General features: G+C 42.4%; 1 protein-coding gene across 9 annotated transcripts in view; it reads left to right on the forward strand.

The window, feature by feature from the left end:
- Window positions 1-16,157, forward strand: part of TSNARE1 (t-SNARE domain containing 1) — a 508,113-nt gene that overhangs the window by 175,996 nt on the left and 315,960 nt on the right. For all 9 annotated transcript variants that reach the window (XM_074846421.1, XM_074846412.1, XM_074846395.1 and 6 more), the window contains 2 exons: window positions 2,859-2,936; window positions 10,826-10,895. In XM_074846421.1, coding sequence (XP_074702522.1) covers window positions 2,859-2,936; window positions 10,826-10,895 — 148 coding nt within the window. The remainder of the gene's footprint in view (window positions 1-2,858; window positions 2,937-10,825; window positions 10,896-16,157) is intronic.

The raw sequence follows: 16,157 nt of genomic DNA on the forward strand, positions 1-16,157 counted from the left end.
GGAAATTGCAAGCCAGATTCAACGCAGTTTTCTCAGATAAAGTATTTTCCAAGCATTGCATTTTCAAAGTAATTGTTTGGAAATTCTGGCCAAAGGTTGCATCTGCATTTGTTTTTTCTTTTAATTTGCGTTTGTTTGAGGTGTGGGGTTGTCATGGCGCTCTCTGTTTGATATTTATGGATTGAGATTTCAAGCCTTCGAGGGACTTCAGGGGGGAGTTCATCATCTCACTTGCATTTGACTAAATGAAAATGCTGAAGCTTAAACTGTTAAGTATTTCCATGTCTTCAGAATGTGATCCTCACACATTGTCCTGTTGTGTTTTTCCTCTTCTATTAGGGAAATGCGGTACAGGGTGAGCAAATTGGCCTCCCCATGGCTGCCCAGGGGAGGTTGGATAAATCCCACTTTCCCAAATTAGTGCCTGAATTTCTGGGTGGTTTTTAACCTTATGGTCCAACTCTGGACACGCAGTGTTACTCAGTGTTTCCCATGGTGTTGTGGTGACTCCAAAATGCAGGTGCACATAGTCCACACCGTGAAATCTGTGCTTCTCCTGCCTTTTGCAACATTTGGGATATTTCATCTTGGATTTTTGGGTGGTTCTGGCATTTTAAATGATTCCCCAGAGGTACCTGCTGGATGCTATGAATCTGCAGGAGTGTCCCCATGTGGGAACACATTGAAGTCTGCAGGCCGTATTATTTGAGGGGTTTAATGCAATACTGTTTGTAGCTGGGTGCTTACAACTGAGGACTTGAAGGAATTTCCAACCCTGGTTTCATTTCATCATGGTTCATCTGAGGCTTCATTCAAGAAAGTACATAAGTGCCTATGGACTCAGGATCAATGGGCTAGGCTAAAAATCTATTGAGGCAAATTCAGTTTTTCACAAAATGTGTGGACCAGTCCTCTCGGCATGTGCAATTAGAAATTTAGCCATGTCCTGGACACATGTCCTTCCATATTGCTAACCCGGAGTGTGTTAGCATGCTGAAAATCCAGGAAAAACATCCTCAAACCAGGGTCAGCAATGTTTGTAAAGATCTAAAAATCTTATCCTGTGCTGCTCTTTTGTCAGTGATTTAATGAAAGCTGGATCTTGTTAGTAACAAGTGAAATTCCTGGGGGACAGGTAAGCCCAAGCTAATTTCTTGTGTTATATAGCCTCATATATAAAGCAAAGGAAAGAAGTGTCTGGGACAGCTGATTTAGGAGGAACTGCAGGAAGAGAAGAGTGGGAAAATCTCTAGCAATGAGCCCCTGTGCATTTGGATTAAACACCATTTAATGCCTCGGATTTGTGTCAACCTGACAGACTGATCCAGGACTTTATTTACGGCTAGTACAGGGCTGAATCGTCTCACACGAGTGCTGCTGTGGGTGAGATGTGTGAGAAGCAGCGGAAAATCCCTTGATTGCACTGTTTGGATGTGGAGCTTGTCCTCAAGCACTGGGTGATGTATCCTCAGGACTAACCTGAGCAGTGTATCAAGTGGGCTACTTGTTTTGTTCAATATTCATGGTTTTCACCTTGCTCCATTGCTGACTTTCTGCTCTTCCAAATGCAGGTTGGGTGCATGATGTTCTAACAGCTTAGGAAAATCTGCTTAAGGGATGCAGAATATGTTGTAGTTACAGTCTGCTGACTTGAAAATATGAATCGTAGCTCCTGTTTGACTTTCTGTAATGCTTTGGCTCAGGAGAGAGGCTTGCTATTAGCAGTGGCTATTTGAATGTGTTGTAGTGTGTGGGTGAACAAGCCCTGTGCTTATGGACTTGACCAAAGTTTCAGGTAGAGCAGTTTCTGGGAAACCTGCAAAAACTGACCCAGGTCGGAGACAGAATAGGGCTAAAAATGAGAAAATCTGCTATAAATCTGCTGCCATAAAGCTGGTGCCAAAGGCATAGGTATACATGAGTTTCTCTGGTGGCTGTTACCAATCAAATCACAGAGGCCTGTTTAAACTTATTTAAGTGATGTATCCTGTCTCTTTAATATAGTCTAGTCAAACCTCATGTCGTTCCTTCTCTGGGGATGATGAAGCTGTGGAGGAGCTCGGGATAGTTTCAGGAGGTTTAAAGTTGGGAAAAGAAGCTAGTAAAAAAAAAAATCAACCAACCCATCACCAAACTTTTAAACCCCAAACATTCAAACTCTCACTTCAGTGTTCTCCTTGATTTGGGTACCTTGGCCAAAGTAGGTCTTTGGGAATGAAGCTGAGAGAAGTTGTCTGGGCAGCAGCAATAGCAAGTTCTGGCACTGACTCATTGGCCCTTCCAGTTGGGCTATCAGGAAGTAGGAAGAAGGGGAGGCTCTCTTGGGGCTGGAAGATGAGTGTGCAGAGAACCCATCTGGACTCCCATCTCCTTCCTACCCCAAAAGCTTTGAGCCCACAGAGCAGTTGCACTTTTCTCACTGCTTCTTCCCCTTTTCTGAAGGCAGAACCTGCTTGCATGTCTTCCTACTCTGGAAAGCGATGGTTAACCATGCTGTTGTGCTCGTGGTTTCTTGTTCATTCAAGGCTTTTATACTCTTACTTGATAAATGAGCAGAAATCATTTATATTCCAATTGCTAATAAGTCCTACAAATGCTATCGCAATCCACATGGGCTGTATCCGCCGTGTGGCAGCAGCATCTTCACCTGATGGTGCTGGAGTAGGTATTTGCCTGTCCAGTGCAAGTTGCATGATCAGACATTGTGTAAGGCTACACCAGACCACCTACTTGGGCTAAATTTCTGCAGCGAGGAGGAACCTGCATCCCCCTTCAAAGGATCAGCTGGGAGGTGATCCCCTTTCAGAGTGCTAAGTGGTCTCCAGTATTAATTATCTTCTCCCTTTTTGTCTTCACAGCCACCCAGATTGATCCCAGTGAACTACAGGAACTTTTTCAGGAGACTTCAGCCAATGTCTTCCGAATTAACTCCAATGGTGCGTATAATGAAAGGTTTCCTAGTCAGTTGTGGGCTGTCCTGCTGATGACTCGTGTGCGTGTACACGGTGTATGGCAGCTCCTGTTGTCAGGAAGCAAATATTAATGCCATTTTTCTGCTGCTGCATCTCACAAGTGCCAGCACATGTCCAATACACACTTCTTTATAAGATGTAAAAATATTCCACCATATGTTCCATTAAACAGGCACAGATATATTCCAATCCTTGCTGAGACCACATCCTTTTCTATTTTTAATTGTGTCATCTGTTACAATAGGGAGTTAGAGCGCAGAAAGGTGGAACAAGCCAGACTCCTTTTCTAATGTGTTGCAGAACTACTGTGTTCAGAGCCTGTCATATGAGCTTGCGAAACATCTATCTCCCTTACAACAACACCAACACCAAAACTCTTCTGTTATTCTTCACTCTATAGATGGAATGGAGATGCTATTACTGCTGATGCCTCTCCGGACCCTGGAGATGCAGAGCGCTTCCCTCCTTTGGAGATATGCTCTGGCTCATCAGTTTTGCTGGGTTGGGCTGGAGGGATGTATTTTGCAGATAGATATAAACTAACATTGCTAGATGGTAGTTAATGTCATGGTATCCCACTTCTAAAATACACTAGTGTCAGAAAAGGATCTAAAATTATCAGATGCTGATTCTACAGTGGACTTTGAAATTGCTTCTGAATCACCTGGACAGCTTCTCTGTCTGCCCTGTCCTGTGTCTGTGGGGATTGAGTGACAGAGAGGGCTGGTCTAGGTATAAACAAAGGATATTAGTGCCTCCTTATTTCTGTAATTCTCCCACATGTCCCAGGGGTAAAGCCCCAGTCCCTGTAGCAAGGAATCCTTGTTAGAAGAAAGATGGGAAGTAAAACTTCTAAAACATCATTGTCTCTTCTTTAGAGGAATTGTGTATGCTCCATCTGCCAGGAAAATTCAAGGACCAATTTTTCTATGGCTACAAGGGATTGGTAGGTTTGAGTTTATTTTCCACAATCATCACCTTGAGTTCAGGACCTCCTGCAACATGGATATACCTCACCCCAGGCACTGTGACCCTCACTGCTGCTCTCCATTATCCCAGAAGGTGAAGGCCTGAAACCAATGTAGGCTCTCGGTAGGCTCTGTGAAGTTATTCAAGTGCCCAGCTTGCTGTAAAATCAGAAGGAAGATAATTATTCACACTTTCCTTTGCGCCTTGGGATGGACTAACCTTATGCAATGGGACAGGATGGGTGCTGGCTGGCTATAAAACTATTTTGAAGAAAAGACCTGGGGGTACTGATCAACCACAAGTTGAACATAAATTAACAGAAATCTTATTCTTGTCTGTAATTAGCTAATGGGAGACTGTAGAGTAGGTGGAACCATAACCTCTCAGATGTGCATGATGGAAGGACAAGAGGTAAAGGGCATCTGAAACATAAGACATTTCAACTCGATATGAGGCAGAAGGTTCTGACCATCAGGGTGAATAACCGGTGCAACAGGAGTCCAGAGAGGCTGTGAGATCTCTGTCCTTCAAGATATTCAGATCTGGACAAGACCCCAAACAACTTTCACTTAAGTGGACCTTCTCTGAGCGGAATGATGGACCAGACACCTCCAGAGATCCCTTCCAACCTGCATTAGTCTACAAATCTTCAGTAGATTGTCAGAATCTCAATTACTGTGCATAAAAGATGATTCTGAATGGGTCAAAAGCAAAATGTTAAATGCATACTTCATGTTTGTTTATTTTTGGTTATTTTTCAGAGAACTAACTGATAGATGCATTATACACACAGTTGCTTAAAACAATTGTTATTCACATTTTTTTGACAAACTGTTGGATACCACAAGTTCGACAGCTTTCTTCACAGAGCAGAATCTGAGAAATTCAGCCACTGAAACTCACCTTTGAGGTGCTAGTGATATCAGTCCACTGGAATACTGGAAAGCAGTGTTGGGAAATTCAGCAGAAGATGGAGAAGTTCATAGAATCAGAGAATGGTTGAAGTTGAAAAGAACCTCTGGAGGTCATCTTGTCCAACACCTTCGCTCATGCAGGACCATGTCCAGATGGTGTTTGAATGTCTCCAAGGATGGAGACTCCACAAACTCCCTGGGCAACCTGTGTTCAGTCACCCTCACAGTAAAAACGTCTTTCCTGACATTCAGAGGGAACTTCCTGTGTTTCAGTTTGTGCCCATTGCCTCTGGTGCTGGCACTGGGCACCACTGAAAAGGAACCTGGCTCCATCCTCTTTTCTCCCTCCATTCAGGTATTTATAGACATTGATGAGATCCCCCCCGAGCCTTCTCTTCTCCAGGCTGAACAGCGCCAGCTCTCTGTCTTTCTTCATAGGAGAGATGCTCCAGGCCCTTCATCATCTTTGTGGCCCTTTGCTGGACTCTCTCCTGTATGTCCATGTCTCTCTTGTACTTGGGAGCTCAGAACTGGACCCAGCACTCCAGGTGTGGCCCCACCAGTGCTGAGTAGATGGGAAGGATCACCTCCCTTGACCTGCTGTCAATACTCTGCCTAATGCAGCCCAGGGTACCATTCACCTTCGTTGCGGTAAGGGCACATTGCTGGCTCATGTTCACCTTGGTGTCCACCAGGACCCTCAGGCCCTTTTCCTGAGCTTTTCCTTGAGAAAACTCCAATGCTGTGACCTGGGCTTGGGGACACCATAGCAGCTTGAACCTCCCAGCTGTGATCACTGGTACTTGGCTTACAGATGGGTGTATGACCATATTATAACACAGAGAAATACTTGTATTAGCATCAGTCTTGGTTGCTCCAGCACTAATAGTTTTATGTTGACAATGGTAGAGATGAATGGTAGTAGCACTTCTGCCACCAAACCAAGGGCTCAGTGTGAAGTTTCGCAACCTGCTCGCAAGTCAGTGAGTGCTAGTAATACCTAAACTAGCCAGGTTAGGTCTGACTTGATATGCCTCTGTGCTGTAATCACAACTCCTGCTGTAGTGGAGTTAATCCTGAGAAACCCTTAAGATGAATGGCGCATCTTTTTTGAAATGCCACAATCCAATTTCTATTTTTATTCTTTGTCAGAATTTCATTAATCCATTTAATTAGGTTTTGAGCAATTTCTGGTGGTCTTTTTTTTCTCCTCTTGAGATGCTATAGAGTGCGTGAGGATGTGCCCTCTGTTGAGTTGCCATTATTGAGTGCTCTGCGAAGCAAGCAATGACAGTGCCTGTACTTAAAACTGTTTTCCAAATTTGGACAAGGTACAGAGAAGAGCTATGACAACTGCTAGAAGTCTGCAAATCAGACTTTAAAATGCATGCTATCCACGCTTCTCTTTGAGACATCTAAGAGGACTTGATCATGGTTTATAAGTACCTCTCTGGGAAGAAAGACATCGAATAGATAGCATAGAGCTCATTAATCTAACATTTTTGCACATATCAAGATCAGGAGATAGGAGTCAAAACTAGACAAATTCAATCTTTCTGTATAAGGATAACTAGCCATTAGAACTGCTTATTGAGGGGATGTGATGGATTTGGCATTGCTTTGAACCTTTAAATCAAGATTCAAATGTCTTTTTATAAGATATACTTCAGTCCCGCTACAGTCTACGGTCTTCATGTAGGAGTGATGGGACAAAATTTTATGGTAGGAAATCAGATTGGATAATCAGAATTGCTCTCTCTGGCCTTTAAAATCTATGAATCTATGAATTTATAATGTTTTTTAAAGTGCTTTTAGGTTGAAGAAATGCCAATAAGATACTCTACTGTTGTTGCTCTCTTCACCACCCATATTATTTTTTGTCTGCTAAAGTCAGTTTCATTCAGTTAGTGTGTGGCTTCTTCAAAGCCTTTTCCCCAAAAGTTAGTACAGCTTTTGCGGAGAGGGATGCTGAGTGGACTACTAAGGTTTTACAGAGCTAATCCACGTTAGGTAAAGAACGTTGTAGGATTATAAAATGGGAAAGGATGCCCATGATCCTTTCTGCCCTGTACAGCATATGATCTCTTCGGGAAACCCAGCGTGCTCCATCTCAGAGCATGTAGCAAAAGTCAGTGCAGTTGTTTGTGTACCACTATGAAGGCAGCTGAGCAACGAATGAGAGGTTGCATTGCAGATGCTCACCAGATGATGCTTTGTAGTCCTCTTGCACTGGGCATGGTGTGTGGAACGTTCTACAGGGTTGCATAAATCCAATCACAGCTTCTCTTTTCCTTCTTTTCCTGCCTTGCTGCAGCCTCTTTGGGGTTTTCCAGCTTCCCTGTTATGTTTGGAGACCAAACCATGCACCTGAAATGCTCCTCTCCCTCTTGGGATGATAAAGATGTCACGAGCTCCCGATGCTATGCTTCTCTTGTTTAGACTCCTAAAATGCCAGGTTGTGGGCAGTCTCAGCTATATTTTTTCTGTCTTTGGGGAATGACTATTTTTAATGAAACAAGAAGTCAACTTTGTACTGGGATTTTAAAGCACCGTTGATTTTTATTGAGTTACACTAAAGCAGTAATAAACACTGTATTCTTTGTCTCTCTTTGCTCTCCTTATACTTTTTGCAGAACTCTAAGTCTTTGGGTTGATTTAAATTCTTCTTGGGCAGTTCAGGACTTGCCTCCTGACCAAGGGGGATCTTTACAGCTCTGAGATGATCTTGGTTGATCTCACATGTAAATGTCTCCTGCTTCCTTTTTCTTCTATGAAAATGGAAATCTTCCTCCTCTGTTGAATAAAAATCTTAGCTGGGACAGCTGGTTCTGTTTATGTACTGGATCACTCCCCTGCCAGGTTGTGAGCTTGCAGACTTTTGTTTTTAATCTCATCTCTTACAGAAGTGTCAATGGGTAGAGGGAGCTTTTTCCTATTCTTTGCATCTGCTTTCTCTCTCTGATTCCTTGGGGTCTCTCCCAGTTGAGCATAGGGAAGGTTGTCTCAGAGTGCTTTGACTTATGCAAGTTTTATGGGATTTTGTTTAGATGATTTTTCGTTTCAGGAAAAAAAAAAAAAAAAACACAAAAAGAAGCTCAAATACTGTCTGAATTTATCTTATTGATGGCTTTTTTTTTCTACTTATCTTTATTAAGGTTTTGCATTTCTTTCAGTGTTTGGCTTTTAGCTGCCTCTCAGTAAATGCCTTATTTATAAGTAAAATAAATAACACTTGTAAAAGGGGTTGGTTTGGTGCATCTTGTCTAGAGGGCTGCTCAGTGGTGGATATACTGGAGGAATCAGACCTGTTCTGGCCAGATGGAGAACCTGAGTGCTCTAATGGGTCTGTTCCCTCTCTAATTCCTGTTACTTCCTCATTAATGATGCCCCGTGACAGGTTGGTGCCATGCACAGTCCCATTAGCTTGATCTGAGAGGCTGAGCAAAGGATTTTTCAGCATCCCCCAGGTATGATAAAGTCTCCATTGCCACCTCAGGATGGTTTCTTATCCCCCATTGATTTTAAGGATTGCAACAGCATAGACAACTGGTGCCAAACTCTCAGTTTATGTAAATCAGTGCAGCTCCAACAGCAGTGATCTCTTCTGCATGTGCCTCATCATGGAGAACTAGTGTATGCCTTTTTCAAAATTAAGTGTACAAGGCTTTTAAAGTAAGATACCTTCTTTAACACTGTTTTAACACTGGCTTCACGTCATCTCTCCAGCACAGTTTAACGTGTTGCTCCTTTGGTAGAGTTACTGCTCGCGTGGTCAGAACTGGTAAATTGAGAGGGATTTTCCACATCCAGCACAGGAACCACACAGATTTTGATAGAGCAATTCTTGGTCAAAGCAAGTTAGATTTATCTCAAAATATCTCAGTATCCCCAAGATCCAGGAGACTCAAGTTAGAATCTCAGTCCTGCTGTTTCCCAGGTAAGAGCCACATCAAATGCCAACCTTCGGCTATTCCAAAGTGCGTATGTTGTCCTTTCGGGATAACTGACCTTTATGTAAGTGTGTAAATATTATGCTGGAATTAGAGTATTAGATAAAATATTAGGATAGGGACTTAAACTTGAGTCATTTTCTCACCTGACTGACAAACGCTCTCCTCTTCCATTCCTGACTCAGATTATTTTACCACTATGTGTGTTTTCCTAAATATTTAACAAATGTGAAAGCTCGTGGATTTGTGGTGTGTGTGTGAAGTCTTGAATAGTTTTGTGCAATAGGAAAACTGCTTCCTACTACCATCTTTTCCAAAGCAGGCAGTAGCAAAGGAAGGTCTATACTGGTTTTGCATAGAACCTCCTCCATATCAGATCTCTCCACTCACTGGCAGAGTAGCTTTCACTGTGAATTGTCCTGATTTTTCAGCTCAGATTATAAAGGTGACTGGGTGCTGCAGCTGCTGTTTTCCCTTCCGGGGTTGCACACATAACATTAACGCATTCTTAGAAATTCAATGTTCACACAAATGCTTTCTCTACCTTGACTTGTTGTCCGTTCTCCAAGGACCATGCTCTGCTTTGTTCTGAAGGGTTGATCGGCCCAGAAGTATTTTTAGATGATGGAATAGTTTGTCTTTGAAAGAGACAGTATATAGATTGCATGGGAGATTGATTTGTTAGGATTGTGGAGGGAGGAAGAGAGAGAGTTATAATATCTGTGAGATCTCTGCAGGATCAATGCTGTTCTCCTAGAAAAGCAAATGGTTATTAGTGAAAACTTTCGATTTATTCTTTAACACATTGTGCATCCAGCAAAGGATAATAATTACTAGCTCAGTTATAGACAATTCCTTGAGGCTTTATCTTACTGAATCGCCAAACTCTACACTAAAATCTGTTATTGAGATCTAGCAAGTGGGGTGCAAATATATGGTGGTATTCAAGCTTGTTTTGAATACTCTTGTCCGGGCACATTAGTTACTTTCTATGCTGTTTCGTGAATTTTGGTGTCAACCCAGAGAAGCCCAAAAGAAAAGAGGGGTTTTTGTCTCTCAGTGGAAAAATATTGTCTTGTTCAAAGTTACAGGCCAAGTCCAAGTCTGCAGTGTCATTAAAACAGAGGACTCCTTAAATGTCTGTGGAAACAATGGAGCCATGTTTCTAAACTGTTCATTTTTCCTCTCTTAAATATTGAAGCATGACTGATAAAGTGTTATGAGTTTTTAAAACTGGAAGCATCCTGAGAAAATTCCACATGTAAATATCAAGAATGTAATTTATTTAGCATATTTCACTGTGGGAGATCCTGAAGTGCTTTGCATACTTGGTACACTCAGTCCAAAAGTAGCGACACACTGTTAATCTGAGAGTGAATTTAAGACAGTGAACATTCAAGGGCGTAAATAGACAACAGTACTAGATTCCTGCTACTTTTTTACACAGACACATACATATTTCTTAAATGTGAAGCCACTGTGTGCTGCAAAACAAACCATGTTTCCAGCTTCCAGCTGCTCTTAGGGTATTCTTCTCTCCTGATGGAAAAGTCCAAGAAGCTCACCAGCTCAAACACGGGAGACAATCACAGCAAAGCACTCCATTTTACCTGAGCCAAAATATAGAAGAACTTTTGAGTGTAAAAGTCTTGAACAACAAGATAGAAGATATCAGAATGGACAACAGTTTGGGGCTGGAAGAGTCAGAGATCTGTGCAGGGTCCATGGGATGGAGGTCTTCCTGCTGTTCCTAGGAGTCATGCCCCATCATCTCATGGCACATGATACATGGATTCACCATTTATGTATCCACAGGACCCAGTTTATCCATTTTGGGGTAATGGCTATTGCTAGATGTTGTCCCCTTTGTCGCATGAGTTACTTGTCCAAACGCTACTTCATTGTATTGTTTAAAAAGTAAAACAAAATTAAAAGACAAACAAATGAATGAAAATGCAGTAATTTTTTTCTCTGAAAAAGTGTGCTGCTTCTTTATCTTTTCTTTCTCTGCTGTTGACAGTGACCTCACTGGAAAGAAGCCTTCGATCACTGGGGACCTCAAATGATACTCAAGAGCTGCAGGATGGACTGTGAGTTTGTTTTGAATTGCTGCAGATCTCTCTTTGTTCCAGCCTTTTCACTTTTTTCCTCATCTATCCTCACCCATTCTTCTGTCCTTTTTTATAGCCGGACACTTTTTTGTCAGGCTTACTTCGTTTTTTCCCTTTCTGTCTGTGATTAATGATGGTAGAACATGTATTGATTGTATAAAGCTTTGCTTGTGTTGGTTTCAGGTGGCAGAGAATGGTAGGTAGATAACAGAAAATGGTAGCCCACAGTGAAAAAGGGCTTTCTGTGGTTGTGCATGTGTCGTTAGTTTTTGTTGTTCGTTGGGGTTTTTTTGGTTGGCATTTTTTAATTTATTTTTAATGTGAAGCTTTTTCTTTTTTTCTTTCCTCTCCACCCCTCACTTTGCCAAAGACCATGAATGAAAGAGAGAAGGAGCAAGAAGATATTTTATAGGTGGAAAAGTGTGTTGTGGTGTTGAAACCTGCATCACAACATCACACAGCACAACACTGAGAAAATGAAACTTCAGTTTTACTTGCAATAGATACAGTTCATTAAACTCTCTCTTCTAGATATGTGTATACACAAACATGCACAGTTAGTTTTCATTGTACACATGCTAATTAGAGAATTAAAATGGCTTTTCCAAATGTAGCACAATTTATTAAAGCTGCTTCCCTTAATGCAGCTTGCATGCAAAAATGAAGTACTTAGGATGTGGCTCTGATTTTGTGTATATGACTGCAGTTCCTGCTGAGATTGGGCTGTGAACAAAGGGGAGAATTTGTTTTCTATTTCTTTATATTGGTTTTATACACTGTAATTTGCCTGATGGACTTGACTGACGTTCTCAATGCAATGTAAACGCTCAGACTGGTTTGCAGTTTCTCTTCTCTCTCCAATCCATTGCTTTCATCAGTGGATCAGATCTGCCCTAAGTCCACATGTACTCTGTTTTGCAAACTTGAGGATTAAAAATAGTAATAGTAATAATGGTCAGAAGATTTGGAACTAAATTTAGGAGATTGGAGAGGATGCAAGAGTAAAAAGTCAGTCTGTGGAGATCGATGTAATCAGGAAAAATGTTTACATGTACAAAATTATTTGTAGCATAACCACCTTAGTAACTGCTGGAGATCCTTAACCCAGGAAAGCCTTTCTCTCATGCAGAACAGCTACTGTGCTTGCACTTCTAAACTATTCTTTTCTTTATTTAAGAACCAATTCCTTGACTCTTCAGAGCACTTCAAAAACATGGCTAGATAATTTTCTTCTTTCCTGAGCAGTTACATAAATAGATGCATAATGCACTAATTGCAATAATTATTTTTGCTCTTGGAATTATCGTTAATTGTCCAGATAGATAAATGTAGATTATTTTTATTTTAACCGTGCTTCCCTGCCCCTGTCAACCATCCCAGAATTCCTCCAGTTGTTTCTTTTCACCCTCCTGGTTCATCCCCTCTCCCTACGCTCTAGCAGAAGGTCTCCTTATTTCTCCCATTTGACTCGTTGCATCTCTGGACCAAACAGTTCCAGGCTGTCAAGCTGAGGAGGACCAGCAGCTGTCTTCCCCCCTTTTGTCCTGTCCTAACGCTGATGTGTCCTTCGCATTGCCCCCTATGTCATCACCAGATGCATGCAAGCAGCATTGAATACTCTACAAACATCTCTGCCTGTCTCTCATGAGAGCTGCACCAGCAAAAGCAGTATGCCATGAATCACGAGAGCTGGCAGTGCTGCATATATCTCGATGTTCAGGAACAAGCAGAGGGTCAGCTCTTCAGGTGAGACCTTTGGGGCAGCGTTTTCTGCTTCCTCGGCTGCAAATCATGGCTTAATCTTCCTCCTTTGCCACTTGACCCCTTTCCTTCAAAGGTTGATGCATGTTTCTCCTTGAACATCCTCTAACTTGGAAGATGGTTGGGGAGCAATGACTGAACGTTTGGTAGGTTTATAGCCTTGGCTATTAGGAAAATGTTAGTGTTTGTGGGTATCTAAATAGTAAAATTGCCACACTTTCATACTAACTACATAACTATCACTCTGCCTAAAATGAGATTTAGGCAGGCAAGGGGAGACAGAGTATGTGGGAATAGGGATTCATGGTGAATAGTGGTCCTGCCATAGGACATTTAGCTACCATAGTCTGTATACTGCAAAAGTATTTGCTTCGCTAGCTGCAGGATCCTGCTAAAACAGAAAAAAAACCCAAAGTTCCCTCACTTCTTTTAAAATTCATGCAGACTTTCTGACTCTTATGCACAGGACGTATAAGGGCATCAGATAAGAGCAGGCTTCTTACTGTCAAATTAGGCTATTCCCTTTTCTGAAATGGTTTCTCTCCCTTTGATAGCTGAGTCGTTCAGAATAAGGACTGTATATGTGGCAAGTGAATTTGGGAGAGTTCATCCCAAATGGAGTGTCAGCTCTAGTTAGCGAGACAGATTTGGTCGCTGATGTGTGAGTAGGGTATATATCAGACCCAACAGTGAATAATCTTGGTCAAAGCCTTTCCCAGAGCCAGCACAAATACTTATGTATATTGGAGCTGGAAGTCCTTGCAACTGAAACATAAATGCCTATAAGAAGCTCTAGATGGAGTTGGCTGAATACAACTGACCCTGGATTAATTGAGAAGGGAATGGGAGAAAAAGGGAAAAAGGGGCATGGAGCTGGGGTGAAGAGCTAGGGCCAGTAGGCAATGCTGACAGCTTTCTCCAGTGATGCTTGGCAACAAACAGCTTGTTAAGTACTGATATATTGAAGGAAAAATCGACTGATTTTTTTTTTTTTTCTGACCTTTGGTTTAATAATCCAAGCTCCCAAGATATTTGTCTGCCTCCTTAGCCGGAGGGTGTGGGATGAGGGGGTTCTCCAACATTAGGCACAAAAGGTAACTAGCTTTTAATTTTGGCAAATAAAATTAAAAGCCCAGATAAAGCACTGTCTCCAAGAGACAGTGAAAAACAGTCTCTATTCTTGTGAGTGGGTATGTCTGGTTACTCTCCCAACACCCTCAAAAAAGAGGCTGGAAATGAAAGGGTCTTTGTAACCTGGGCAATGCTTTCTAAAAAGTATGATATGCTCCCCTGTATCAGTTTTGGCCACGTTTGTTCATTATTGACCCAACACATCAAGGGTGAAGGATGCCGTTGCCCAGCTAAACACAGAGGCTTGGGCTCAGAGGCATCCCCTTTTAAATGTTACTGGGAGGATAAGGCTTCTTTGTGTACCACCAGAAGTGTTTTGTTTTTTTTCTTCCTGGGAACAAAATTTAATCACAAAAAGTGTAAAGCTAGCTATTTTGTTAGGGAAAAAGCAAAAAAAACCTTGCATTTTTTCACAACCTGACCCAGTCTTATTGTGACCTCAAGAAAAGAAAGGTAGTCATGCAAGTTGCAAGTAACATTTGATGGATACCTTGAAGCCATGAGACTGAGCTTACAGTGGCATGAAGGGTCCTTGATGACCTTTCTGTGGAGGCTGGTTGGCCATAGCAGTGATCCATGCTCTCCAAACCAGGCTTCCTGCATTGCTCACCTCAGTGAGGAGTATGTACATCTTTGTTGGCAACATGATCAGTGGGATCGAGTGCACCCTCAGCAAGTTTGCCAGTGACACCAAGCTGTGTGGTGCGGTCGACACACTGGAGGGAAGGGATGTGTCATCCAGAGGGACCTGGACAGGCTGGAGAGGTGGGACCATGCAAAACTCATGAAGTTCAACAGGGGCAAGTGCAAGGTCCTGCACATGAGCTGGGGCAATCCCAAGCACAAATACAGGCTGGGTGATGAGTGGAATGAGAGCAGCCCCGCAGAGAAGGAGTTGGGGATGTTGGTTGACAAGAAGCTCAACATGACCTGCCAATGTGCACTTGCAGCCCAGAAAACCAACCATGTCCTGGGCTGCATCAAGAGAAGTGTGGCCAGCAGGTCAAAGGAGGGGATTCTCCCCCTCTACTCTGCTCTTGTGAGACCCCACCTGCAGTGCTATGTCCAGCTCTGGGGCTCCCAACATAAGAAAGACATGGACCAGAGGAGGCCACAAGGATGATCAGTGCCTGGAGCACCTCCCTTATGAGGACAAGATGAGAGAGTTGGGATTGTTCAGCCTGGAGAAGAGAAGGCTCCAGGGAGACAATATAGCAGATTTCCAGTACCTAAAGGGGGCTACAGGAAAGAAGGGGAGGGACTCTATATCAGAAAGTGTAGGGATAGGATGAGGGGTGACAGTTTTAAATTGAAAAAGGGTAGATTTAGATTAGGTATTAGGAAGAAATTCTTCCCTGTGAGGGTGGTGAGACACTGGCACAGGTTGCCCAGAGAAGCTGTGGGTGTCCCCTCCCTGGAAGGGTTCAAGGCCAGGTTGGACGGGGCTTTGGGCAACCTGGGCTAGTGGAAGGTGTCCCTGCTCATGGCAGGGGGGTGGGACTAGATGATCTTTAAGGTCCCTTCCAACCCAAACCATTCTATGGTTCTGTGATTCTATGATATCTCCTTATTAGATATTTAACCTTAGCTCATTGAATGTGCAAGGTCAAGAACAATATTGCATTGAGTTACAGTCATTGCTTATAACCCTTGTTTAAGTGATTCTGTGATGTAGCCCATGAAACTTCACTCTGTGGCATTTTTGGATTCTTTACCAGTCACTAGCAGAAGAATTTGCCTATTTAGGGAGGAATTATAAGAAGGATATTTTGGGGGCTTTTAATACTGATTAGAATTTTAGTGTGTCCATACTGCAAAATGTGTTGATTTCTCCTGATTTGAGGAAAAGCCTGAATTGTAGCTTTCACCTCCTTTCTGCCATTGCCGTTAATTTTTTAAAAAATGTGCACATTATTGAAATACGTCGGGTTTTTTCTGCAACTGAGAGGGCTCTGCTCTACATCTGTATAGTGTGAGAAAATAAACCTCATTTTCTGATTGAATTGGTATGGCAATCCTGGTTAAGATGGTGCACGGCAGAGAATTGCTATGGCCATGAGTGTCTGAGTGTCCCAACTGAGCAGTATTAGTGAACATATACCCACGAAGCGCTCACTGTCTGCAGAATGCTGATGAAGTGCATGCTTTCTGATGTATAATACTTTAATTATTTTATTAGGGCTATGCTGCAGAACTGATTAAGGTGCAGGACTGCAAAGGAGTTTCAAAGTATTTTCTAAATGGGAAACTCAGTTTGAGACCTGAGCTGCTTTGGGGTGAAACAAAGGCAACGGTCCTGGAAGAGGCCAAAAGTGCTGCTTTTGGATTACTGCTCATACCGGCCTTTTG

The sequence above is a fragment of the Strix aluco genome, chromosome 1, assembly GCF_031877795.1.
Source record: "Strix aluco isolate bStrAlu1 chromosome 1, bStrAlu1.hap1, whole genome shotgun sequence".
NCBI lineage: Eukaryota > Metazoa > Chordata > Aves > Strigiformes > Strigidae > Strix > Strix aluco.